General features: G+C 43.7%; 1 protein-coding gene across 1 annotated transcript in view; it reads left to right on the top strand.

Annotated features, from left to right (window-relative positions):
- The window catches only part of kif1aa (kinesin family member 1Aa), a 211055-nt gene that overhangs the window by 96981 nt on the left and 87460 nt on the right, over positions 1-26614 (top strand). The window contains exons 14-24 of the mRNA XM_056751227.1: positions 385-464; positions 571-646; positions 1604-1683; positions 1833-1939; positions 2202-2279; positions 2388-2568; positions 2643-2715; positions 9397-9471; positions 9637-9768; positions 9863-10041; positions 26226-26363. Of these exons, the coding sequence (XP_056607205.1) occupies positions 385-464; positions 571-646; positions 1604-1683; positions 1833-1939; positions 2202-2279; positions 2388-2568; positions 2643-2715; positions 9397-9471; positions 9637-9768; positions 9863-10041; positions 26226-26363 (1199 nt within the window). The remainder of the gene's footprint in view (positions 1-384; positions 465-570; positions 647-1603; positions 1684-1832; positions 1940-2201; positions 2280-2387; positions 2569-2642; positions 2716-9396; positions 9472-9636; positions 9769-9862; positions 10042-26225; positions 26364-26614) is intronic.

Here is a 26614-nt window from a genome sequence, read left to right as displayed (position 1 = left end):
CACCTAACCCCTGTGGTACCCCCCTTGTAATATCCTCAATACATAACTGCCCTTCAAGATTATAAAGAGAGAAGAATATATTCAAAAGTAAAAGTTGAATATTCATCCAAAACCATGGAATTATAATTAAGACTCCAAACAAGAATTCTATCTTGGGGTCCCACTCACCAGTTTGCAACCACTGGATAAGAGTGGCAGTTATCACCTCCGCAGGCCACATAAGAGCCGAAACGTGCAGAGCATGCATGCAGTGTATTTGACGGGTTCCAAACTCATACAATATATTCTTATTGCCTATATATTCACACCACATAAATAAATCTACAAAATTACCATAGACATGGTAGATATTTTAACCTTCTTATTGTTTGTAATGCAAAATAGGAAACAGAGAAAATAATTGCTGAGCTCAATGAAACATGGGAAGAGAAGCTTCGCCGCACAGAAGCCATTCGAATGGACAGGTTTGTTTTTTTGTTTTTTTTAAGTAATAGCTAAAGTATGACATCATGTTGTGGGATTAATATGAACCTAAATAGCGTTGACTGAAAGATAACTTGTTTTTTACAGAGAAGCACTGCTGGCTGAGATGGGTGTGGCCATGCGTGCGGACGGAGGAACTGTAGGAGTTTGTTCACCAAAAAAGGTAAAAGCATGATACAAAACTTGTTTGATACACTTCAAACAATGTGCAGAGGAACCACATATAATAACTTAAAACATCAAGTACTAATTACCGCTATGATTTTTTTCAACCCCTGAAGCCCTTGCAGAGAAAACCTCAGCCTGTTTTTATAGACACTGTTGGGCTCTTCTCTCCCAATGAGGTTGGTTGCCATGTATACTGTGTGGTTGCATCCTGATAACTCTTCTAAATGCACCTCTGTGTGTTCTTTTCACATCAAAGCTCATTTAAACACCATTTATGGTCTCAATTTCGGAATCTTTTGCTTATATGCTGCCTTTCGTCTTAGTCCTTACAGTAACAGTAATGAAAAACTGACATACTGTATGTGGAATGACTGTTCAGAAGTCTCTAAATGTCAAGCATCATGATGGCCCACATGGTGCTTTTAATATAATTCCTGTCTTGAGTCTTAATTATGATTGCATGGTTTTGCATGAATATCCAACTTTTACTTTTACTTTTGAATATATTCTTCTCACTTTACGGTCTTGCATAAAAAAGTTAGAGTTCTTGAAGGGCAGCTGTGTATTGACATTCTTGGTTAAGTATGTTCTTACCTACAAAACAACTAAGTATTAAATGTCTGCAATTGATTCAGGACACAAGATCAAAGCTGAGACTATAAAATATTTTTGTAGATAACTTTAGTCTTAGATGTGCTGTCTGTTCTTATTTGAAAACTTTACGAAAATGTAATTGACAGCATTGACTACAACCATAATATTTGCACACTGAATTGCGAGTCACATTCTATTCTTATATCTATGTAAATAAAAAAATAAAAATTAGTAAATGTCCATGTCTTTAGCATTATTCTTTTGTTGCCTTGTGAGTATTTGTGTTCCCTTCGAAAAATGCAAATCTAGTACCTGTTCATTTAAAATTGATTAAAATGTTTTTTGGCCTAAATTGCAGACACCCCACCTGGTTAATTTAAATGAAGATCCTTTGATGTCTGAATGTCTCCTATATTACATCAAAGATGGAGTTACCAGGTTAGTGCTGAATCAGTCCTGTGGTATTCAGCAGTTTTGTACACACAAACAATAGATAGTAATTTTGTGTGGATAAGCCACTCATAAATTAAAAAAAATAATTAATGAATCAATTAAGTCTGATTTTTTTATGTGCTTTTTTCTACTAGGGTAGGGAGAGAGGATTCAAGCATCAGGCAGGATATTGTTTTGAGTGGTCACTTTATCAAGGAGGAACACTGCATTTTCACCAGCAGCACTGGACCTATAGGAGAAGGTTTGAATACAATTACAGATGAAAGGTTGATTGGAGAATATTGAACCACAACATCAGTTTAGCCTATTTTAAATTATATTTAGGGGTGATTTTGCTATAGTAAAAGGGCACCAGCGTCCTTACGTGAAAATTAAAGGTTTACAGGAACCATATAAAAGTGCTATGACCCAAAATGTCTTAAAACACTTCTTCCCTACACAACATTCCACATACTGGTCATAGACTACAGTCATGCTGGATTTTTTTCTGTTGTTTACAACAGTCATTCTAGGGCCTTGTGAGGGAGCAGAAACTTATGTCAATGGGAAGAAAGTGACAGAGCCCACTGTTCTCAGATCAGGTCTGTTTCGCTTCAAGCGTTATAGAAAGGTTTCTTTAAAATTCTGTAGTTTTTTCTCTCATATGATGCTGTTATTTTGATCTTATAAACAGTCCATTGATTTTTTAGGTAATCGAATTATTATGGGCAAGAGCCATGTGTTCCGTTTTAACCATCCAGAGCAGGCCCGTCATGAGCGTGGGAGGACACCCAGTAGCGACACTCCAATGGAGCCTGTAGACTGGGCCTTTGCTCAGAGAGAACTTTTTGAGAAACAAGGCATCGATATGAAGCAGGAAATGGATCATAGGTAAAAGAAATAAGATCAAGATGTGACTTTTGTGATGCTTATTTTGTAAAGGCATTAACTCTGTTTGAATACAGACTGCAAGACCTTGAGGATCAGTACCGGAAGGAAAGAGAAGAGGCTAACAATCTATTAGAGCAACAAAGATTAGTAAGTTACATCAATAAAGTCAAGGAACCTATTTTAACGATTTAAGTGCATGCAAAGCGCGAGGTGCCAGTGACCTAAGGGCCTGTCTGAATCCACTTTTGCTAGTTTACCGGCAACTTAAAAAATGGTTGGTGCGCCCGGTGTATGGTCTGAAAGGGTTGTCCCTATTTCCTTAATAAGTACTGGGTGTGTTTTGGGAGTGATGTGCAGTAAACCAATCAGTGTCTCATCTCCCATTTCCATTCGTGGGGAATCTACTTTGAAACTGTAGTAAGATAAGCTACAAGCTACTCATCAATAAAAGTAGTTAAGTTACAGCTTAGCTATCCGTTTGAATATGTAGTTAGTTACACTACAAGTTACTATAAAAAAGTTGAACTTTGTAACCACTTTGATTTTAGAGTGTCATTGTATATTAAAAAATATTTTAAGAAAACAATGTAATACATTACAGTTATGATTTCAGTGTTGTTTTATTTTGTAAACTACACAGTACACAAGTTAAAGTTAAACTCAAATGTATCTCAAGCTTGCAAAATGTAGACAATGTGAATCATTAAAACAACAAAAAGCACAAATGTAGGGCAAAATAACTCACTGTATGTGTTTGAAGTCAAACCAGACGCCGTTTAGATTCGGATGCGCGGATATTGAGTTGTTTAGGGTAAATTCCAGGAACGCGTTTTTAAAGCATTATTTAAATGTAGAGCATCCATGTCTCTTGTCAATAACATATTTCTTCTCTTACGTTTAGAATATCTTGTTTTTGTCGTAATTGAGGCATTTTTTCTAAGAATGTTTGCATGATTATTGCTGTATATTGTGAAAATAATGTCTCACTTTAAAGTATTTTAATACCTTTTAGACCTTTGTCCTGTAAATAAAACGGTTTATGCCGCGAAGTAGTCGCCATGCCTTGCTCCATGCTGAATGGATGTGTGTGTGTCGAGTTTACTTCGGCACATCATTCACATAATCATCAGACGCGATCTGAGTACAGTGCGTAAGCCACGAGATGCGTCACAGAACAATAGATGGCAGTAATGCAAAAATTTTGTTTGTGATCTTCAGTGGTAAGATGACGACGCATGTGCTCAGTGCGAGGCACTGCTTATTGCTTAAAAGTTCGTCACAATCGAATGTAGCAAATAGCGTTTGGGCACGCTAAACCGCTACTTGCTTGTAAAAGTATTTAACTACCAGAAAAGCTACACTATTTTAAAAGTAACTTAACTATCGTCAAGCTACAGAAAAATGTAGTTAAGTTAGTAGCGTCGTTACTTATAGTAAGGTACTCCCCAACACTGTCCATTTCCTTAAAGAGCCAGTTGTGCTTGCACAATGACAGATTTGCTATTTACATGGCGGAATTTGCAAGCAAAATAAAGGAATGCTTCTCTTGCAAGGAAACCTTGCGCACGAGCAGACCATCTACTGGACAAGCCATTTTTTATCTTAATGTATACAATTATAGTTTTTTAAATTGTAATCCTTACCTTGTAATTTTTATATTTATATGTTTGTTCCTGTGTGTGAAATAGGCGCATTTTATTAATGTGCTTTTTAAATAATCCAAATAAAGTTTGTTTCAGTTGGTCAGTGGCACTGTCTATTTCAGTTGCCAACAACATGCCAACAAACACACCTTGTTTTAAGACCAGTACCCCCATGGCTTCACAGATAAGCATAAATGCATTAGTTATTTAAACAAATAGTTTAATTTTTATTTATTAATGTCTACAGAGATAGTATGCACATTTAATAAATGGTAGAGTAAATCAAGGCTGAGAAGCAGATCCAAATGCAGTGTTTTAATGAGAACCAGAAGACAAAAAAGAAATTCAGACACCCCTAAAAACTGAGTTCAGGTGGGTGGAGGAGCGGAGGTGCACCAAGGGAAGGGACAGAGGGCCAGGCACGTGAAAGGGAACAGTAGTGGTGCAGTGGCGGACCTGGAGCATGGTGGCCGTCTGGAGACCAGGTAGGCCCAGGTTGGTCTGTAGCCCAGGGAGGCCCAGGCTGGTCTGTAGCCCAGGGAAGCCCAGGCTGGTCTGGAGGCTAGGGTCAGTAGCCTCAGGAACAGGAGAGCAGTGCACAGCCCTAACACAGACCAGAGCAGCAGCCACAACTGCCAGAGATTATTCGAAGGACAACTCCCCAGGAACGGACTCCATCGAACCTGGGACCGTGCTGGCTGGAGACTCTGGCTTGGCGGCAATGACGGCTGGAGACCCTGGCTCGGCAGCCATCTTGCAAGCAGCCTCAGAAAATTTTTAGCCATTTCACCTGAAATTTGTAACCATATTATAGAAAACAGTGGCGCCGCTAGGTAGGGCTTGCTGGGGCTTCAACCCAATCAGAATACTGCTTAGCCCCAGTAAAGCCCCCCCAAGGATTTCCTAATATATTTTATGGAGTGTCTATTAACACTGATTGCAAATTGCAATAAGCAGAGGCTGTATACACGGACTCTGCCCACCAGTTTTGACTATGCCAACTAGTGTCTACAGTGATGTAGCAAGTAAAGCCCTAGTTGAAGGTTTCATATCATTTCAGATTCGAATCTGCCTCATGCATAATTTTTCCCCCCCATCACATATCAGATCATAAAGCCACTTATTTTGGATAAAATTAAATAAAAATTGAAAAATGTCTAACAAGTTTTTAATAATAATGTCCACACGAACACGGGTATTTTCAAAACCACAGTGGTTTGGCAGCTAGTCCACACCCAGACGCAGTACTCGGTCACTGAAACCTAACATTTTTGAGAACTCCTGCCAGGGTTAGGATTTTTAGAAACTCTGGTTTCAGTGTTGTTGTCTAGACAGTGAAACCGAAGATTTGGTGTATGACGTTGGAATGCGTGCCGCCATCTTTGTTTGATGTCAGATTCCAGGCTTCTTATTGGCCAACATGGGTTTATGGTAAGGGATAGTAAGAGTTCAAAGGGATGAAGGAAGGAGACAGGGTCGGCGTGGCTGGCACTTGGAGATTTATTACAAAAAAAGTACAGACAAAACATGCACCAATGAGCTTTCATTCAACATTTAGTCAGAACAGATTCTGTACTCTTGGTCTTTCTCTAGCAGAGTAGTGCTGAGTTCTCATGGACCCTTTAGCTCTTGTTCATCTTCTCCAGGTGGCTTTAACCATCTTCTCAACAATCACTGGAATGAGACACAGGTGTTCATAATGTGCACTTGACCTACTTACTCCTGTCTGTTTCCCACCTGTCTCCCGCTGCAGATCTGGCTGAACCACGCCCCCCTCGCCACAGGGTTATATCGCCACCAGTATGTTTTGCATTCTTTTGACAGCACTTTATAGCGTGTTTTTATGTGAACGCAGGGTTTTTCTTTTAAATGAAGAAGACGCTTCAGCGCAGTCAAACAAGATTGCAAGCAAGTAGCTCTTAAACAATCTTCCCCATATGTGACGGGTGGAGGATCAACACACACAAAAATTTAGGATTATCACACCCCAGAGGGGAGATTTATTCAGATACTGGCTCTTGGCCGAGAGAATAAACAACACAGTTGAGTGTCCTGTGGTGAGTGTCCCCGGGTGGGTGAGAAGTGCCTCCTGGCTGTCTTCCGTGCTCTTTGTGCTCGTGGGTGACCGTTCCCGTCTTTACCTCCGGCGCGGGTACTTCCTGGTTTGCGGTGGCTTCGTTGCTGCCGATCATCAGTCATCCGGCCCTGACGTGAGACAAAAGAGTTTGGTGTAAGATACATAGAAGTGTTGAGTCGTAGCTCACCATACCTCTCGAGATGTAGGCTTTTATGCCGATTGATATGAGCTCCTGACGATCGGCAGCTGCTCATCGTTGGTTCCCATGGAGACGCTGATTGCGCTAGGGGTGACTCTTCACACCATACATCAAAGAAAAGCTTTGGTTCACCGTGGCATTCCAGGAATGCTGTGGGGGGGGTGTGGAGAAAGCAGGGCCATCCTAACATTCTCATCGTCACTTGTTATAGTAAGCAGGCACAATAAAGCAAAAACGACAAGAGATGCATTTAGCGATTTCATCTTCTTTTACTCACTCCTTATGCGGTTCTTACCAGTTAACATATAAACAGTGCCACCCAGTGGACATGAACATTAAAACTATGAAATTTAAAACGAACGTAACAGTCATCAGCAAATCATTTCCATATGAATATTTCCATTCACGTGATGGAACGAGACATGTGGAAGATAAGATCAAACTAACCACACAACCACCGGATTGCCAGTCTTCAAAATAATATAAATTGCTCTCGCTAGTAATGTTTTATATACATTAAACATGTTTATACATTTAAACACAAGTTGTGAAATTGACATTTGGAGGAATAATAATGCACCTTACACTCATCTTACACACTTTAAAGCATGCAACATGCCCCGGCCTCAGGAAAGTATTTAAAAGCAGCGCATGAAGCATGAAATATTTCTATACCTTTTGTTTAACTTTTAGACATCACTTAACTCCATTAATTAGAGTGAAATATTTAATTAAATGTGTGTATAAATGAGAAAACCGAGTTTAAAATGATTCTGCCTGTATTATTAGGCTTCACTCACACAAGTAAAAGAGTGTACGCATGGTCCCAAAGCCTTCTGTGAATATGGTTAGAGACGTAACATTAGGTTACACATTAGCACCATTCACAGTTTTCGCACGGCATCAGTATTAGCTGGAGACCTCCTGTGATTTATAAATGAAAAATTATATATGAGCCCACCAAATCACATAGATGGCGATTCGCAAAGGCTTAAAATAACCTCTGCAAGTTTTACAAATGACTAGAGGTCCCCAGGTAATACTAATCTCATGCGATAGTGCACAGGGCACATCAGGCGGTCTCTAACAAAGAATAGTGAGGCAAAGAACAAAAATGTTTTACTCACATAAGATTGCTGCACCATTCCTATCAGATTCAATATTCACAGTACTGCTTTTAAATTTGAGTCATTCCACAAATCCAGTGTTGATCTCTGCATTGGTCATGAAGGAATCCTCTCAGAAATTAAACAAAAAAACGCTTCTGGAACGTCTTTAAAAATAAACTTTAACCCTGCATTTCTAATGTCGGAATCCTAAGGAAGACTATGCAAGTGACTGTATTCTTCCACAACCAGGGATGGCACAATATTTAGCTATCTTTAACGACAAGTTTGTTTATTGCTTGCTCGCTCTATCTAGTTCCGCGCCACTTCAGAGTTGTCATGCATGAACCTGCAGTCGGGGCTAGAGAAGTAGTCGTTGATATTTTTCTATGGAGCCAGTGTTCAACCTAGATAGGTTCATTCCAGAACCTGCCGTACGCTGGACCTGGTGTCAATAGTAGATGTAATCTCAGTTACAAGGGCGTTTTCAGTTCTAACACTTACATGATAATCATGTGAACACAATTCCCTCTTATATAACAAAAGCTCAGGTTAAAATTGTGATTTTAATTCATCACTCCCTCAAGGTTTTGAGACTATTATTTGGTTTGATTTAATTTGTCAACAAGATATGACCAATAGTCTGAGGTCGTGGCAGTGTGGAGAGCACACCAGACCTGAGGGAGACCTGAGTTCGAGTCCCTGTCGTGATTTACGGTGGAGGAAGTACCCAATTGCAGCCTCTCCATGTCATCAAGAAAGACATGGAGAGGCAGAATCATGACAATCCCGGCTCTGCGTAATTTTCTGATATTGATCCCCTGTCTCCTCCCTATTACTTCCTGTCTCTGTACACTGTCTTATAATTAATGAAGGCAAAAGCCCAAGAATATAACTTAAAAAAATAAGATGTGACCAATAAAGAGAGGGGTGCACTTTTTCCAGTTTCAACATGTGCCCCTCAAAGGTCTGTGCACGGCCCTGCACTGAAATGATTACGATTAATGCAGATGATTTGATGGAAAAATAAAACATATGTTTCTAGATTCAACAATATTTGTTCGAGAGACACTCCTCTTTAAAAGAAGTTGAGTACCAGATTTTTGCCAAAAGACACACATTTGGTTTTTGTTGGCTGAAAATGTGTACATTTTAACAGTTTTCGCATGAAGCCACATTTAGATCCCATATCTCTCAGAATTAACCATACCGAGCCTAAAAATGTAGTTCCCAAAAGAAGAGCTGGTCAAGCACACAAATCTAAAAGGACATTAAGGTATCTCTCTCTTTGAGTTGAGTTTAGTTACAGACATGTAAGTATTGTAAAAGTTAAAGGAAAAATGCTTTCATCATACTTGAATTGTCATCATTGGCATAAAATATGTCAAGGATGATTAAAGTTTACTGATTTTACAAAAAGATATACCAATATCTCTATAAAAATAAAATGATGATGGTGGCATATTTCTCATGTCATTTATCGCACCCTCTAATATGACATCAAATTTTAGGTGAACATTTTTGTTCTTTTTCCTCTGCACATGAGCGGATTACTTCAGTGGCATTTAATATTTTGGGTTTCATGGGTTTTCATTGGACATTGGTTTGTTTATTTGACCATCTTGGACCAACAAAACCAAGCATCATGTTAAGTGGAACATGGAAAACATTTTTTGCTGTTCCATTTAGTAGTAGTACCACAGGAATTAAACAAACTTAAATCATTCTCTTCACTTATAATTTGTATCCAGTATTTTAAAACACTCTTTAGCGTTGAGATTAACAACATCATGTCTTTTTCAGGACTATGAGAGCAGGCTAGAAGTCCTGCAGAAGCAAGTAGATCGATATTACCCTGATAAAGCAGAGGAGGAGGATGTACCTCTGGAGGAAGCTAGAACTTCACAACAGAGTCGCACAAAGCGATTTTTCGGTTTGCAAATGTCTTATCTTGTTGAAGTGTTAGATTTAACTGTTCAAAATTACATTCGGTACTGAGCCACTTAACAATGTCTTTCAATCATAGAACAATTGACTGTGAAGGAGACACAACTGGCATTGTGGGCATTCAGTAAATGGAGGTGTTACCAGTTCGCATCTCTCAGAGACCTGCTCTGGGGCAATGCCATCTTCCTTAAAGAAGCTAATGCCATTAGTGTGGAGCTGAAGAAAAAGGTAAGCTGTATGGAGAGAGTAGAACGCACTGCATTACCACAACATATTACAACATGCTAACTGCACCTAATGCTTTTATTTAATTTACCTACAGGTTCAGTTTCAGTTTGTGTTATTGACAGACACACTGTACTCTCCTCTTCCGCCTGACCTGTTACCCGCTGAGACAGCTAAAGACCAGGAGAATGTCCCATTCCCTCGCACCATTGTGGCTGTAGAAGTCCAAGATCAGATAAACGGAGCCACACATTATTGGACACTGGAAAAGCTCAGGTTATTATTGCAAATATACACAAATAACTTTTGCTGTTGCCATCTCTGGGCCCTTTTTCAGTTCAAGTGTTTTCTCCACTTTGTTTAAAACTGTTCCATTTACACATAAATGTGTCCAAGTTAAATTGATATAAATCCAAAATATTGTTCCCAAAATGCTAATATATCATTAAGTATTGCTGCTGGACTGAGATGGCATACTATATTGCTATATTTGATTTAACAAATGCCGTCGCAACAAAAACATACTTTTAAATAGAGAAGGAATTTCTGACTAAAATCTGAATTAAATAACGTTAATATGACCAACAATTAATCCTGACATCAAATGTGCTTTAACTCTCTTTTTGAAAGATCCACTTAGGCCTAAAAATTACTTTTCTCTTTCTGTCTGTCTCTTGAGGTTGTATTGAGACAGAATGGGGTTTAAGTCAAGTCAATTCAACTTTATTTATATAGCGCTTTTTACCATTTTCATTGTTACAAAGAAGCTTTACATGCAACATATTTACTATAAGCAAAACATTAAAGTAGAAACAAAAGAAGTGAACACACACAGAAATCAGACAGGTTCATACATACCCACATGCATAAAACACAACTCAGAACGCATAAACCACAAACATATACTGGCACATGAAAGCCACACACATACACGCACTCACAGGCACAAACACACACACACTGCGTGGTTCCGGTTCCTGTTTATCTAACTATTGCAGCCTAAACCCTCAGAGGATTTGTATTATGGAAGTGTAGTGTATGCCAGGTTGTAAAGATGCGTCTTTTCCCTGACAGTAAATGGAAGACTGTTCCAAAGTCTAAGCGCTAGATAGAAAAATGATCTACCACCTGGACTTGATTTTGAAATTCTAGGTTAAACTGAGAACATAGTGAACGAGAAGGACTGTATTACAAGAGAAGCTCACTCAGATACTGAGGAGCTAAACCATGTAGGGCTTTATAGGTAATCAGTTAGATTTATAAGTTAATGCGTTGCTTAACTCTTTCACCGCCATTGGCGAGTTAACTCGTCATTTTAAAAAAAACTAATAAAAAATGAACAAATGAAGATAGAAGAATACAGTTTCTTTTGTTTAACAGCTGAGACTGAGAAATCTGTTCTTTCATTTGACATATTGTTTGTCCATATATTCTTTACAGAAAATTTACTGTGAGCCATTACAGTTGGGTGAAAATGTTAAAAAACGCTGGTGTAGGCTGGCAACTTTTTCTTAAAGAGGCTGGCGGCGAATGAGTTCCCTTTCTGTCGGTCTCTCGACGTTGTGTCTCGCCCTTGAGAACCAATCGACTCTGACTACTATAGAAAAGGCCAATGAAATTTGGCGAATGAAATTTGCATGCCGGTCTCCGCCCCGGATGTCCGGTATAAAAGGAAGCCGGCATGCAGCATTCATTTACCTTTTGTTCTTCAGGGCCTTTGCTCATGACTATGAACAGAACAAATGAATTCTTCTTCTTCTACATTGCCGGATCTACGACGTAGAGCAGCCGATCTTCCCTACCTGCAGCGACCTTCCCCTGGGCGTCTCGGAGGTTCCGGAGGTGTTAGAGATTTTTTCTAAAAAGGTCCTTTTCAGGACTGAGCATTCTCCAGGGCGGCATGTCCCGCTGTTCTCTTGGGTGCGGCACCCTCATCGAGGAAGGGGATGGACACGATTCCTGCATTAGGTGTCTGGGCGTCCTGCACGCTGAAGTAGCATTCGTTGACACATCTTGCCTGCACTGCGGGCAGATTGTCATTCAGAAGTTGCGGTTACGGGTGGCTGTCTTCCTAAGGGAACCAGCCACCATTTCGTCTGCCACCCGGGCTGTGACATTTGTGGCTACGGCCCCGATGACCACCCACGTTAGCAGTGTTAGTGATATGGGGAAATCTGCGAAGGTAAACCCGTCAGGGCCGATCGCACCCCGATTCGCTCTACTGAACGTTCCCTAACTGGCGGTGGCATACCATCCGGATCCTCAGGCACACACTCGGAAACGATGTGTGACGTAGATGAGATGTCGCTCGCAGTATCGGATGGAGACTGGCATCCGAGTCTGACGAATCCGAGCTCCACCCAGGAGAAGTGATGTCATCCGTGCTAACCCGGGGATACGTGGTTCCTGAGGTCGGAGCACGGTGCAAACCGCGCTCACCCCGGGTGTCATGTTTTTCCCGGAGGTGCATGAGAGGCTGTGTAAAACTTGGAATGCTCCACTCACGGACCGTTCCAGTGAAACAAGCTCCGGCTCCCTTACTTCCCTCGATGGTGGGGCAGCCAAGGGCGATCCCCTGGGTGGAACGTCCGCCTGCGGTGCACCTGTGCCACAGACAGCTACCACCTGGGGAGAATCGGCCACGCCTACCGTCCAAAGCGCGTAAGACTTCGGCATCATTGGTGTCGAAAGCTTGCGATGCCGCGGGCCAGGCTGCCTCCTCTCTACGCTATGGCCATCCTGCAGGTCCGGCAGGCCAAGGCTTTGAGAGAGCTCCACGAGGGTAAGGCCGACCCGGGAATAATGCAGGATCTTCGTGCTACCACTGATGGCGCTCTACGGGCGACAAAGATAGCGGCACGGGCTCTGGGTCGGACGATGTCCACGGTAGTGGTCCAGGAGAGACACCCCCGGCTGAACCTTGCGCAGATGAATGACATCGAGAAAGTCTGCTTTCTTGGTGCATCCGTTTCGCAGGGTGGGTTGTTAGTAACACCGTCGAGGACTGCACTCAGCAGTTTTTGACGGTGAAGCAGACAGTGGCAATTAGCCACATTTTTTCACTCCGCGATTCGGTCGCCTAGAGGCCTCCGAGATCCCGCGTGATGTCTGCTTCCCGGCAACCCAGGACCCCTTCGACACTGGCTCCGGTTCCTGTGCCCCCACAGGCGGCACCCCGGAAGCAGAGGTCGAGGGGGAAACCTCCACCTCATCAGCAACCTTCTCTCGAGAAGGGACACTGACGGGAAGACCCCAGGGAGAACAACATCGGGCCCGACCTTCACAGTCACGGCTCTGATTAGTCGGTAAGGGGCGACTCACTTACTAGCAGAGTTTTTCCGTCCTCCCCGGGTGTACTTGCAGCCGACTCCTATTCTCAGCGAACCGACCTCACACCCTGACGAGGCGTGAGGTCGTACACATGCGACAGATGTCACCACTCTCAAACCGACAGTGCGTGCCGTTGTCCCGCCAGGCAGGCAAAAAGGTGGAGCCAACCTTCCCTCCGGGGACCCCCTGCGACAGACAGTTATCTCCGCCAGCGCAGACCGTCCCCTTGGTCACCCTGTCACAGTCCCTTGGAGCTCAAGAGCTGCCCACATGGTCTCGCTGGCTAATGAGGGCGGTCCGTCTTGGTTACTCGATCCAGTTCACCAGAGACTCTCCCAAGTTGCGGGGCATCATCTCGACAGTCAGTGTTGAACTGCCTGGAACACTTCAGGCAGTCGGCGGTTCCCCTGAAACAATTTCAGAGTCTCCTGGACACATGGCGTCCTCCACCGGGGTAATACCACTCGGATTGATGCACATGAGACCGCTCAACACTGGCTACAGAGTCGAGTTCCGAGGACCGCGTGGCACACCGGCAGCAGGCGCATGGTTACGAGGCACGTCGTGGTGACAACGGACGCCTCGCTGCAGGGGTGGGCCGCAGTGTGCAACGGGCACGCAGTAGCGGGGCGCAGGACGGGACCCCGTCTGCGCTGGCATATCAATTGCCTAGAGTTGTGGGCTGTGCTGCTTGCACTGAGAAGGCTACGGCCTCTAGTGCAGGGCCAGCACGTGCTGGTCCGCCTGGACAGAACGACAGCTGTAGTGTACATCAATCGCCAGGGTGGTCCCCCTGAACCATTCCCCTGAGAGAGGACCTGCTCTTTTAGGGGAAGGACACGTTCTGGCATCCCAGATCAGACCTCTGGAACACCCATGTCTGGTCTCTAGACGGGATGAGAAGATCCTGCGATGGCTACTCCCCCTCTACGGCAGAGACCATCACCAAGGCTTGGGCCCCATCTACTAGGTGGTTACACTCCTCTAGACTGCGCCTCTTCTTGACCTGGTGTCTCTCTCAACGAGTAAGACCCACTGAGGTGCTCGATCAGGATTGTGTTGTCTTTCTTACGAGACTGGAGACTAACATCTCCCCTCCACACTGAAAGTGTATGTAGTCGCTATCGCCACTCATCACGACTCAGTTGATGGAAAGTGTCTAGGGCAACACGACCTGGTCACCAGGTTCCTAAGGGGCGTGAGAGGGCGGAAGTTGGCTAGGAAGAGCAGCCTCACCCCTTAGGCCGGGACACCATATGATCTATCACAGATAGCTCTAACCGGACCTAGTGCTATCGGACGCAGTAACACCCCCATGGGCTGTTCCGTCTGATATATCCTCATGGCAACGGTTCCCACGCATGGTAACCCATGAGCTTCCCCAGGTGGGCCTCCACCTCACGGTTAACTACCCAGTCCGCACGTTGCATGCGTTCTCCTCCAAGGACGAGACCATACCTATATCCACCATTCCCTCACCGCGGGTAGGAGGTGGCCTCTGCAGCGCTTCTCTGATGAAGAGTTGAAAGGTTACAGTTTCGCGAAAGCTTCGAGCTGACACGCCCAGGCCTGTTACCGTCGCTTCGCTAGAGATTGTGACGCGATACAGCGTTGTGGTGTTTTCCATAGGTAACCCCATCTGTCGTTCTTGACACAACGTTGAGAGACCGACAGAAAGGGAACGTCTTGGTTACGTTTGTAACCTCAGTTCCCTGATGGAGGGAACGAGACATTGTGTCCCTTATGCCACAAACACGTACCGTATTCTGCTGCAGTCGTGAGAGGCTCTCAGGCTCTTCAGAACAAGAGCTAAATGAATGCTGCACGCCTGCTTTAATGATTTAATGTGCAATGCCACACGGTGAGGTATACAATGGGAAATATAACTCCAGGGTGCTCCGTGATAGCTGTGGGGTGGTGCTCGTGCCTCGTGGTGTACCGATCTTCAAATCGTCAGTTACTGGTCTCTAGAAGAAAGCACAACAACATGTATATGATAACAGATAATGTACTGAGAGCAAGCTCACCCTTTCCTCTTCTTCCTGGGTTTTATAAAGGGAGAGCTTGATTGGGACCAGGTGCTGACGATCTGCAGGTATATGAGCTTGATTGCTCCATTGCCATGGCGATGCTGACCACGTCAACCCGCTCGTGACACTCCCCCCCCCTAAGCGTCGACGTGGTAAGTCGTCTCGCTCTGTGTGGTACTAACGGGGACTGGTGGGGGTTTGTGTCCCTGACCATGATGCCCAACCTGACCACATGACAATGGGGCTGGACCATGCGATGACTACGCGATGGTTCAATCACCTGCAGCTCTTTCATCCGGGTAATGTCCTCCTCAATAGCCATCCGACGAGCCTCAGGGACCTGGTAGGGCCGTTGTCGGACGATTACTCCCGGGGGTGTCCGAATCTCATGCTGTATCAAACGAGTCTGCCCGGGCTGTTCTCGGAACGCATCGGAGAATTGATGGACCAAGGCAGCTAAGTCAGTCTTCTGATCAGGGAAGAGCTGTTCACCCACGTGAACTACTGGTGGTTCCGTTTCAGCATAGGCAGCCATCTGTTGTGGAGGGGCCACCCACTTCTTGAGCAGATGCACGTGGTATAACTGCCCCACCTTCCGTCTGCCCGGCTGACGTACCCGGTAGTTGACAGGTCCCACCTTTTCTATGACTGTTTAGGGTCCCTTCCATGAAGCCTGGAACTTTGAAGTAGCGGCAGGGGTCAACACCAGTACCCGATCTCCTGGTTGAAGTTTGCGTGGTTGGGCAGGCTGGAAATACAACCGTTTCCGGGCGCGCTCTGCCTCGACCAAATGTTCTTTTACGAGCGGCATCACCCGATCAATGCATTCCCTCATCTCTTGGACGTGTTCGATCACGCTTCGGTGTGGAGCTGGTTGCTGCTCCCTGGCGTCTCGAGCTACATCCAGGAAGCCTCGAGGTTGACGGCCAAACAGCAGTTCGAAGTGGGTGAACCCGGTGGACGCCTGGGGTACTTTCTCAACCCCAAACAGAACGTAGGGGAGCATTAGGTCCCAGTCGCGCCCATCTTCTGCCACCACTCGTCTCAACATCCTCTTTAGAGTCTGTTTAAATCTTTCGACTAAGTCGTCCGTCTGGGGATGATATACCGAAGTTCGTATTTGTTTAACTTTGAGAAGGTGGCAGAGGTCGGTCATCAGCCGGGACATGAACGTGGTGCCTTGGTCCATCAATATCTCTGACGGTATCCCCACCCTGCTGAAAAGGAGGAACATTTCCTTGGCGATCGCTTTACTGGTAGCCTTTCGCAGAGGAAGCGCCTCCGGATACCTGGTCGCGCAGTCCACGATCACCAAGATGTGTTCGTGTCCTCGGGCAGACTTCGGTAAGGGCCCTACCAAGTCCAGGCCAATACTCGAGAAGGGTACCTCTATAATAGGCAGGGGGATTAGAGGGCTGGGGGGGTTAGTGGGAGAAGTCCGCTGGCAGGTCGGACAGCTCTGGCAAAATCGTTTCACCTCTGCTTCTAATCCTGGCCAGTGGAATCGGTCTCGTATCCTCTGTGCCGTGTTTGCGGCTCCCAAATGTCCTGCTATTGGATGTACATGAGCGAGTTCCAAGATTACTCCCGTCTTGCCCTTCGGTACCACCAACAGGGTCTTCTCCTCCCCCCGCCTTAAGGCGACACAGTAAAGCAGATAATTGTTCACGATAAAGTGAGGTAGAGGGTGAGGAGCTGGATAACTAATTTCTTTGTCCACGATTCGTACTTGACTCCAGCAATTTCGTAACCGATCATCCTCCCGTTGTTCTCTTCCAAACGTTCCTCCCTCTGTAACCCGCTGGAACAAATCAAGAGCAAGATTAGTAGATGCTGAGCTCAACTCACCCCCTTGTTCGCTCTCGGTAGCCATCAATGCCGCCTGCGGTCTGGGTTTGAACCGACGCCTTACTGGTGGTCGGTTCCTCGGTTTGGGTTGGACCGTCATGGCCAGTAGTCCATCAAATCCCGGCCAGTCACGACCCAAGAGGAGGGGTACAGGTGATGATCCAGACTCTGTTGCTACTTCCACGCGCCGGCTATGAACCTCTCGAGTGTCTCCATGGACGCACTTTATTGGTAGAAGCGGCCTCCTTTTCGAACACGGTGAGAGGACTCCATTTCGGAACCAGGGTAATCGAGCTGCCGGAATCGAGAGTGGCGACTACTGCCTTTCCGTCCAGTCTTACCACCCTTTCTGGGGCACCTAGGGGAAGCTTCTTATGGACGATACATCCTGCCAACCAAGCCCGAGGTATGGGTGACGTTGGTTCTGTCGGCATCGGTTCATCCAAAGGGGAAGCTACCGGGGATCTGCTGACTGGTCGTGAGGTACCCTCCTGTGATAGCCAGGGAGCATTCACCCTCCGGGGTAGAACGGTCGCTCTCTCTCCTCCATCCCGGGCGAAGGTCTCGGATTGACGCGGGGTTCTTCATACCCACTGGATTCCGGAGCCGTCGGGGTAAAGCCTGTAGCAGTCGGTCGATGGCGACTTTCTCCGCCACCTGGCCAGCCGTAGAATCCTCCGTAAGGAGCCAAAGATGGGTATGTCTGGTTAACTGCCGGCGAGTGAGCTGATCAGTAAACTTCTGTTGATTAGCAGAGATTTCCGTGAGCCGTCTGATGATTTCCTCCATCTTGGCTCGGTATCCGGAAGCTCCGTGTGAAGAGAGAGAGAGAGAGAGAGAACGACGTCCTAGGGAATACAATTTTTTTTATTTTGTTATATCCTGTGTCTCATTCACAAGTGCCCCCGTTCTCCACCACTATGACAGGCTGAACAAGATACAGACACAAGTATTCCAAAAATTAAGCCCCGGAGGGTGATTTAATGTGCACGCAACACAATGCCACACGGTGAGGTATACAATGGGGAAATGCTGTATAGTACGTGTAGTCCAGTTTGAATTGTGTTAAAGTGCAGCATGTGGCATACCGTAAAGTTGGAGTATGCTGTAGGGTGTATTAGTTATGACTGTTCATTAAAAAGCTATCCCCCAGTCGGCTAGTCGGCGGGATCAAATGCCGCGGAAACGTCTTCCAGAGGGCAGCAGAGAGAGCAGTCTGTGGGACGGGTGGCTTTAGTCACTGATGTTCCTCCCGGCTTTCCTTATACACTGCCTGGTGTAGATGTCCTGGAGGGAGGGAAGCTAACCTCCCAAAATGTGGCGCGCAGTTCGCACAACCCTTTGCGGTTGCCAGCGGTGCTGTTTCCAAACAAGACGGTGATGCAGCCACAGTGCAGGTACATACCTTTAGGCACATATCCTTGTGTCAGAGATGATCTATAATTTAAAGACTTTAAAATTTCAAAGCCCAATTAACTTGTCGATCTCTCCCTCGTACATACGGTTATAAAGGAGAATGGCATGCCCATTCATTGAGATTTTTTTATTTGGAACCTCAGGAGGCTTATGCTCAGTGATTGCTTGCTTTACTTTGCTTGTAAAACTCATCTGTTGCAGGCTGCAGGCGTAAATCCAGTGGAGTTATGTCCCCTCTCTTCAAGTGTGGGACATTAACCTGTGTGATTAACCTAAACCTGGACCACATGGAAAGCTAAAGGAGCTCTGAGCAGCTCTTTGTCTGCATTGCAGGGTCAGCAGAAGGGGCAGGGGCTTTCTCTTAACAGAGCCTGGCGTGCTGGATTGTGGACACCATCACTACTGTGTACCGAGCCCAGGATTTCCTTTGTCAACTGAGAGTCAGAGCTAATTTTCCCCAGGGGGTTCTCATGGGCATATGGGTCACAAGAATAAAGCCAGAAAACTCATACTAAATATATGTACCCAAAACCTTTGAGTACTGGACCTTGTAGGCTGGAGAGTTTGATACAAAACATGTGAAAAGATGTTTCACACCTGAGGAAATAGAGACCCAACCCTAATGGGTTATGAAAATGGAATATTCTGAAACAGCTAGAACAAAGAATGTGAGAAGGCTTAACCCTCTAAACACCAAAGTCACAGAATTGCGACAAGACGTCATACTTAATAAAATAGGTTGTAGATCCTAAAATGGTGTAATATCTAATTTGTATCCAATACCACTAGATGGCAGACATGCAGTGCTTTGATTCTAGACCATAATAACGCCATGTTCCTAATCAAAGTGTTCAAGCAAATAGCAGAGCAAGTGAATTATTGTGACATTGAAGTGGAAGCAGTTTTGTTCAGAGCGTCAGAGTAAATTGTGAGATTTGTGAGAAAAAATCGCCCAGTAGCTAATAAAAGGTTGTACCGTGAGGATGTGTTGCGAATGTTATTCGCCTATTCTGACTCTAAAGTGGAATATTTGCTTTTTGGAAATCACGATCGTTTGTCTAATGACCGTGCGTCTCCGGTACATCTGTGCAGCACAAAGGTGAGGCTGTTAAAGGTGCAAATGTTCACGAAGCACAAACGAGCGTCCATTTCGACCCTTTGCCTAACGGAGATGGGGGAGATGGGGTAGGCAAGGGTAAACATGGTCGTGGTGTCCATAGGAGAGCTGTTGATAGATGTAGAGGCAGCTGATTGGGCAGATAGCTGGTCAACTGATCAAAACATAGGCACATGCATTTTACTATGGCACAGTAATAAAGTAATAATTTACTATAGTAACTAATAGTTTTACTGTTGATTTCCTCTTTTCCTGATTATTTAGAATGAACAACATGTAAATAAGTTTAAATATCCATTCAATATCTACTATTTCCTGAATATTATGAAATTCAAGATGGTCACCCCTGATGACCTCATAATATGCAAATTGGATGAGTATATTTACACCCCACATAAACTTTCAGTCACACCCAAAATTTTCTAATTTACAGAAGATCTCTATCTTTAAGCACTTTCAATCCACAAGCTTTGAAATCTTGATTTCAAAATCCAGCATGTTTTCAAAAAACATGAACAGCTAGGTGCATTTTCGGAAACATACTCGCGACCAGGCGTTGTGCTTTGTGTAATAGGTGAAATTACTAACTTACAGTCGCTATGGGAATAGTGCCTAGCAGAGAAACTATAGATACTGATAAGATTAGTCTATGTGCATGAACTAAGGAATCAGCCACTTTTGACCATAAAACATTTATTGTGGTTTGGTAGTCATCATTTAGAAGCATAACAGTGGTAAGAGCATTGCGTTAACAACGCAAGGTTGTGGGTTCGATCCCAGGGGATTGCAAATACCTATGTAAAATGTATAGGATAAAAGCAATGTAAGTCGCTTTGGATAAAAGCGTCTACCAAATGCCTAAATGTAAATGTAAATAACATTAAATTCATGATGAGGCACGATCCTGCTCTGTAAGCTATTGAGACCAGGCAACATTACATTATCGCTAGTCAACGTTACGGTTATGAATTGTGAACCAGTAATGTTAGTGGGCCAATAAACAACCTGAACACAGCTTAAAAACTAATAAGCTTAAAAGTACAGGACATTAAGAACAATTTTAGGTCACACTTTATTTTAAGGTCCAATTCTCGGTATTAATAAGCCATTAACTATGACCTTTGCCTCAGTAAACTAATTTTTTTTGCTTATTAATATAGTAAGTAAGGTAGTTGTTAGGTTTAGGTATTAGGTAGGATTAGGGAAGTAGAATGTGGTCATGTTGAATATGTGCCTTATAAGTACTAATAACGAGCCAATATGATAAGAATAGGCATCTAAAAAGCAATTAGTTAATAGTGAGAATTGGTCCCTATGCTAAAGTGTTACCCTTTTTTCATCTTAATTTTTTTGCTTGTTCTGCCAAATAATGGTTTGGAGACTTGTGTTGAACTACATTGTTTTGTCTTATTGTTAGCTATTGGCTAATTTCATCGAGGCCACGAGTAAAACGTGATATATTATGTAAAGAAGGTGATGGGGCGGGGCTTGTGTACCTACCCGCAAACCATAGTTACAAGTGTGATTTCAGCCGATAAAGGGGTGCTTAGGTAGCAGTGGCAGTTTGAGCTTCAAAGCTTTTTTAGTTTAAAGTGTAGCTTTTACCTTACATTTATGCATGTTCGGAAAGGAAACTAGCCGTTACGTACTGAGGCTGGGTAATTGTTCAACGTTTTTCTGCAATAGGGGTATTATATGAAACATGCACACACAGAAAATGTATTTAAGTGTACTTAATTATTACACATTTTTACACCTACAACTGTGATTTGACTGTTCAAACACATATATTATATAGTATGTACAAAGAAAACTTTTCAATACATTTTTTTCTCCCTAGTTGTTTCTTTCTAGTCTTCTGTTTGCTGAGAATTGTTGCTTAATAAAACATAATTTGGGTCCCCAGTACAAAACCTGAATTAATGAGCAGGCCATATAGACAAACCTAGCATCTTTTTGAATAAACATTAGCTTTCATTCAATGGGAAACTGTCATCAGTACTCCCAGGCGAGTGTAGGGTCTCACTCTTTCCAGGTGCAGGAATCATCTCTCTTAGTGTCACTCTATGCAATAAGCGGTAGGGAGAAACAGCTCATTTAATTCACTGTATGGCAGCCGACAAGTGAAAAAAGTGCATTTACAAAACCTGTCACTGTTATCGACTGTCTGGATATATAAACATGAACAGTTTGTGGTAACACTTTATAATAACTGCACGCTATGAATCATTAGTTAAGCATCAGTACATAGTTAATTAATCATTTATGAAGCATTGGCCCCACATTAATAGACATTAGTAAGCAATTTATAAATACAGCTATAAATGCTTTGTTCTTGATTTATAAGCATGTATATAATATGCTTAATAATCAAATTTTCATACTTTGTTAAGGATAAATTCATCATTTCTAAATTAAGGATTACATTACTTACAAACCAGTTAGTTAGGAGTTGTCAGTGGTTCATGAGATCATTTAGAAAGTGTAAGTAAATGATTAATAAACTCTTTGAATGCACATTTATGCATCTTATTATTCTGACATATAGTAACAGTTACTTAATTTGATAATAAATGCTTTTTTAACTATCATTCCTGCTGTAATGATTAATTAAGGTAGTTATAAAACATTTACTAGTTGTCATTAACTATTTTTGTGAGCTCATCTAAAGTGAGGACTATGTATGCCTTGTAGAGCATTTACAAATGAGAGTTAAATGCTCAGTTATCATCTAAACATAAATAGGAAAAACACAACACCGAGGGATAAAGAACATAGAAATATTTATTTCAAGATGCAAAAGAAATTAAACTGTACAACTGTACATATTAATGAATATAAAACGATTTAATAAAAAATAAACCTCTGCAAAATTAAAATTGTACAACCGAACATATAAATTAACATTAAATGAATTGATATAAAATGAAAAATAAACTTCTGAAAAAAAATTAATTCCTGCACACCTCCAGAAAAAATATAACTGTGAAGTGATATGCAACTCTCATTTGTGTCACGAAATGGAAGTGATAGAAGAACCCAAATGCAGGCAGCGGTACGGGGTAACAAAAGATTTTAATAAACACAAAACAAAAACCCACAATGGGGTAAAATACAGGGGATAAACAAAGACAGCCAAACAGGAACGAAAAACTCACGTAGGGTAACAAACTGTAACAAAAACTCTCAGGAACAGAGTGCTGGAGCAGAAACGCTGGGACACAGCGTATGTATAAATCCTGGGTACAGCAGTACAGACGAGCAAAGTTACAAGTATGTATAAGAACAAACGAGCACAGGACAGAGAATACAAGGGCATTAAATAGGGAGACGAACAAAGGATAATTAACAATAGGCAGGTGTGGGTAATGAAACACTCAAGGGAAGCTAACGAGGAGACGAGAGGGGCGGGGCCATAGACGAGACACGAGAAGGAGCATGACAGCCAATATCTAAGCCATGCCATGTCCTTCTCACACAAAACCCTTGACTTAGTCATGACTCCGCTGCAAGAATAAGAATAAACATGACATGATAGCGGAATCATGACATAAGCCCCCCCTCAAATGAACACCTCCAGGTGTTCACCAAGGGGTAACTAACAAGACAAGACAGACTGGGTAACAGACAAAAAACAACAGAACATTGTAAACATGATTAAGGGCAGACAGGCAAATATGACACTAGGGTTAGGATGGCATAATAAAAATAACAGACATGGGAGGGGTGGTGGGGCAAAACAAGAGTTCCCAGGGGGCAGTCCAACAGGGTATGGGTAGGGTGGGACAGTCTTAGGGGGAGTCACGGTCCGGGGTGGCGCTCTGGAGCGTGAAGCCCCAGGGGGATTGACTGGGGAAGTCCAGTGGGGAACAGGGGCAGGCTTGACTTCCGGGTGTAAGGCTGGCTGGGCGGGGGTTGACACCGGCGGGAAGACCGGCAGGAACACTGACTGGATTGCCGGATGGGCAGCGCTCTCCGGCTGGAGAGGCCCGGGAGTGCCGGACGGGACCGGCTGGAGAGGCCCGGGAGTGCCGGACGGGACCGGCTGGAGAGGCCCGGGAGTGCCGGACGGGACCGGCTGGAGAGGCCCGGACGGGACCGGCTGGAGAGGCCCGGGAGTGCCGGACGGGACCGGCTGGTGAGGCCCGGGAGTGCCGGACGGGACCGGCTGGAGAGGCGGCTGGGCAGCGCTCTCCGGTGGCTGGGCAGCGCTTGGTGCCGGCTGCTGGACCGGCTTGAAAGCCAGCCTCGGGAACACCGGATGCTGGGCAGTACTGAAACGATCTCCCCTCTTGGGCTTCCTCTTCCGGGAGCGGCCCACAGGGACTGCGGTTGACAGAAGAGAGGCGGTGGGAGGCACGGCTAGCTCCGTGCAGGAGGAGTCGGACGGGGATGTGTTCGTGGACTCCGCACGAGCCGCGGCGGCTAGCCACACGGCTTCGAAGTCCAACGGCCTCATCGCTCTCATCTCTGATCGGGAGAGTGGGTCTCTGAGACCGGTGTTGAACCGCACCGCCAGCTCCTCCTCCCCGAAGACGCCTTGCCCGGCGATGTCGAGGAACCTCTCCCCAAACTCATGCACCGTCTCCCTCCCCTGGCGAAGGCTGCAGAGGCGACGGGCAACACCACAACGGCCAGTGTTCATGGCTGCTTGCTGGGTTCAGTAATGGCTCGTTTGTTCTGTCACGAAATGGAAGTGATAGAAGAACCCAAATGCAGGCAGCGGTACGGGGTAACAAAAGATTTTAATAAACACAAAACAAAAACCCACAATGGGGTAAAATACAGGGGATAAACAAAGACAGCCAAACAGGAACGAAAAACTCACGTAGGGTAACAAACTGTAACAAAAACTCTCAGGAACAGAGTGCTGGAGCAGAAACGCTGGGACACAGCGTATGTATAAATCCTGGGTACAGCAGTACAGACGAGCAAAGTTAAAAGTATGTATAAGAACAAACGAGCACAGGACAGAGAATACAAGGACATTAAATAGGGAGACGAACAAAGGATAATTAACAATAGGCAGGTGTGGGTAATGAAACACTCAAGGGAAGCTAACAAGGAGACGAGAGGGGCGGGGCCATAGACGAGACACGAGAAGGAGCATGACAGCCAATATCTAAGCCATGCCATGTCCTTCTCACACAAAACCCTAGACTTAGTCATGACTCCGCTGCAAGAATAAGAATAAACATGACATGATAGCGGAATCATGACAATTTGTAAATGCTTTACAAGGCATACATAGTCCTCACTTTAGATGAGCTCACAAAAAATAGTTATCTAACAACTAGTAAATGTTTTATAACTACCTTAATTAATCATGAATTACAGCAGGAATGTGTGTTAAAAAAGCATTTATTATCAAATTAAGTAACTGTTACTATATGTCAGAATAATAAGATGCATAAATGTGCATTCAAAGAGTTTATTAATCATTTACTTACTCTTTCTAAATGATCTCATGAACCAGTTTGTAAGTAATGTAATCCTTAATTTAGAGATGATGAATTCATCCTTAATAAAGTATGAAAATTTGATTATTAAGCATATTATATACATGCTTATAAATCAAGAACAAAGCATTTATAGCTGTATTTATAAACTGCTTACTAATGTCTATTAATGTGGGGCCAATGCTTCATAAATGATTAATTAACTATGTACTGATGCTTAACTAATGATTCATAGCGTGCAGTTATTATAAAGTGTTACCCAGTTTGTAAATAAGCACGTTTACCCAGACAGATACTGAGTGCTGTGTGAAAGAATATAGCCAAAATCCCTCTGTCATGAAACACTCAGGGAGAACCCAATTGCAGGCAGACTCGGGGATGAAGGGGTTAACAAAGACTTTAATAATAATAACAAGACTCTACAAATGGCAAAAAAAAAAACACGAGGGGGAAAACAAGACAAGATAAATAATAATAAAAGCAAGGACACAGACTAACTAGACTATGAAAACAGACACTAGAACGAGCACTAAATTACACTTACTAGACAAGGTGTAACAAGAACTTGGTAGACAAGGCAAAATACAAACACGATACGACGTACAATGGTACGGAGTACAACGTACAGCATACAAGTACAAAGTAACACGAACAGGATAATTAACAAGGGGCACGTGTGGGTGATGGAACACTAATGGGAAGGCTAATAAGACAAAAGAGTGGGAAACACCAACGAGACACGAGAAAGCGCATGACAAGCCATATATAAGGAAAGCCATGTCTTTCTCACACAAAACCCAAAGGCTATGCCATGACTCCGCTGCAAGACCAAGAATAAACATGACATGATAGCGGAATCATGACACCCTCATCTTTCATGTTTATGGTGATTTTGTCAGACGATGTAATATTTAGGAGCAGAGTTTAATGTATCTGTTAACTTGTTTTTGTAATGGCCACATAATTTGTTTCCATCTATGAATGTGTTCTTGTACTGTAATGAGTATGCTATAAAATCCTTCTGAAATGAAAGAAAAATGCAAATTGTAATTTGTTTAAGATGAGTTTTATTATATTAAAGTATTTGTCAGTAATACAGTAATTTTGGGGGGGTGTGATTAATTGTGAATTGTAGGCTGATTAGAGGTATGCCTCTAAATGTTCTGCTTGCGCTGTTATTATTATATTTCTGGGGCTACAGTGATCCTGGCAAAAAAAATGTTAGGCTGGAGCCCTGAAGTGTAATGCTGCTCTCTGCAGGCATAGGTTGGACCTGATGAGAGAGATGTACGATCATGCTGCTGAGGTGCCCAGCAATGCTCTTGAAGACTGCAACAGTGTCCTGACTGGAGGAGATCCTTTCTATGACCGTTTCCCCTGGTTCCGTATGGTTGGAAGGTGTGTTGTAAAATTTCATTTTATAGCAAGGGTGGATAGACCCATTTGTTTTCAAGGAAGAAACACTCCTGTTACTTGTCTGATGTTGGATACCGAACACATTATGAACAACCTTTCTGAAAGATTTCTTCTCCTTTCTTTAAGTTACACTAGTATCTGAGTATCCCACTGATACTGAAATGATTAATTTGATCCAGAATGGAATTGGATATATTCAGCATAATTTATCACTGTCCCATTATAAGTTATAT

Source organism: Triplophysa dalaica, chromosome 6 (assembly GCF_015846415.1).
Source record: "Triplophysa dalaica isolate WHDGS20190420 chromosome 6, ASM1584641v1, whole genome shotgun sequence".
NCBI lineage: Eukaryota > Metazoa > Chordata > Actinopteri > Cypriniformes > Nemacheilidae > Triplophysa > Triplophysa dalaica.
Note: the sequence above shows the minus strand (reverse complement) of the source record. Positions and strands in the feature narration are given on the sequence as shown.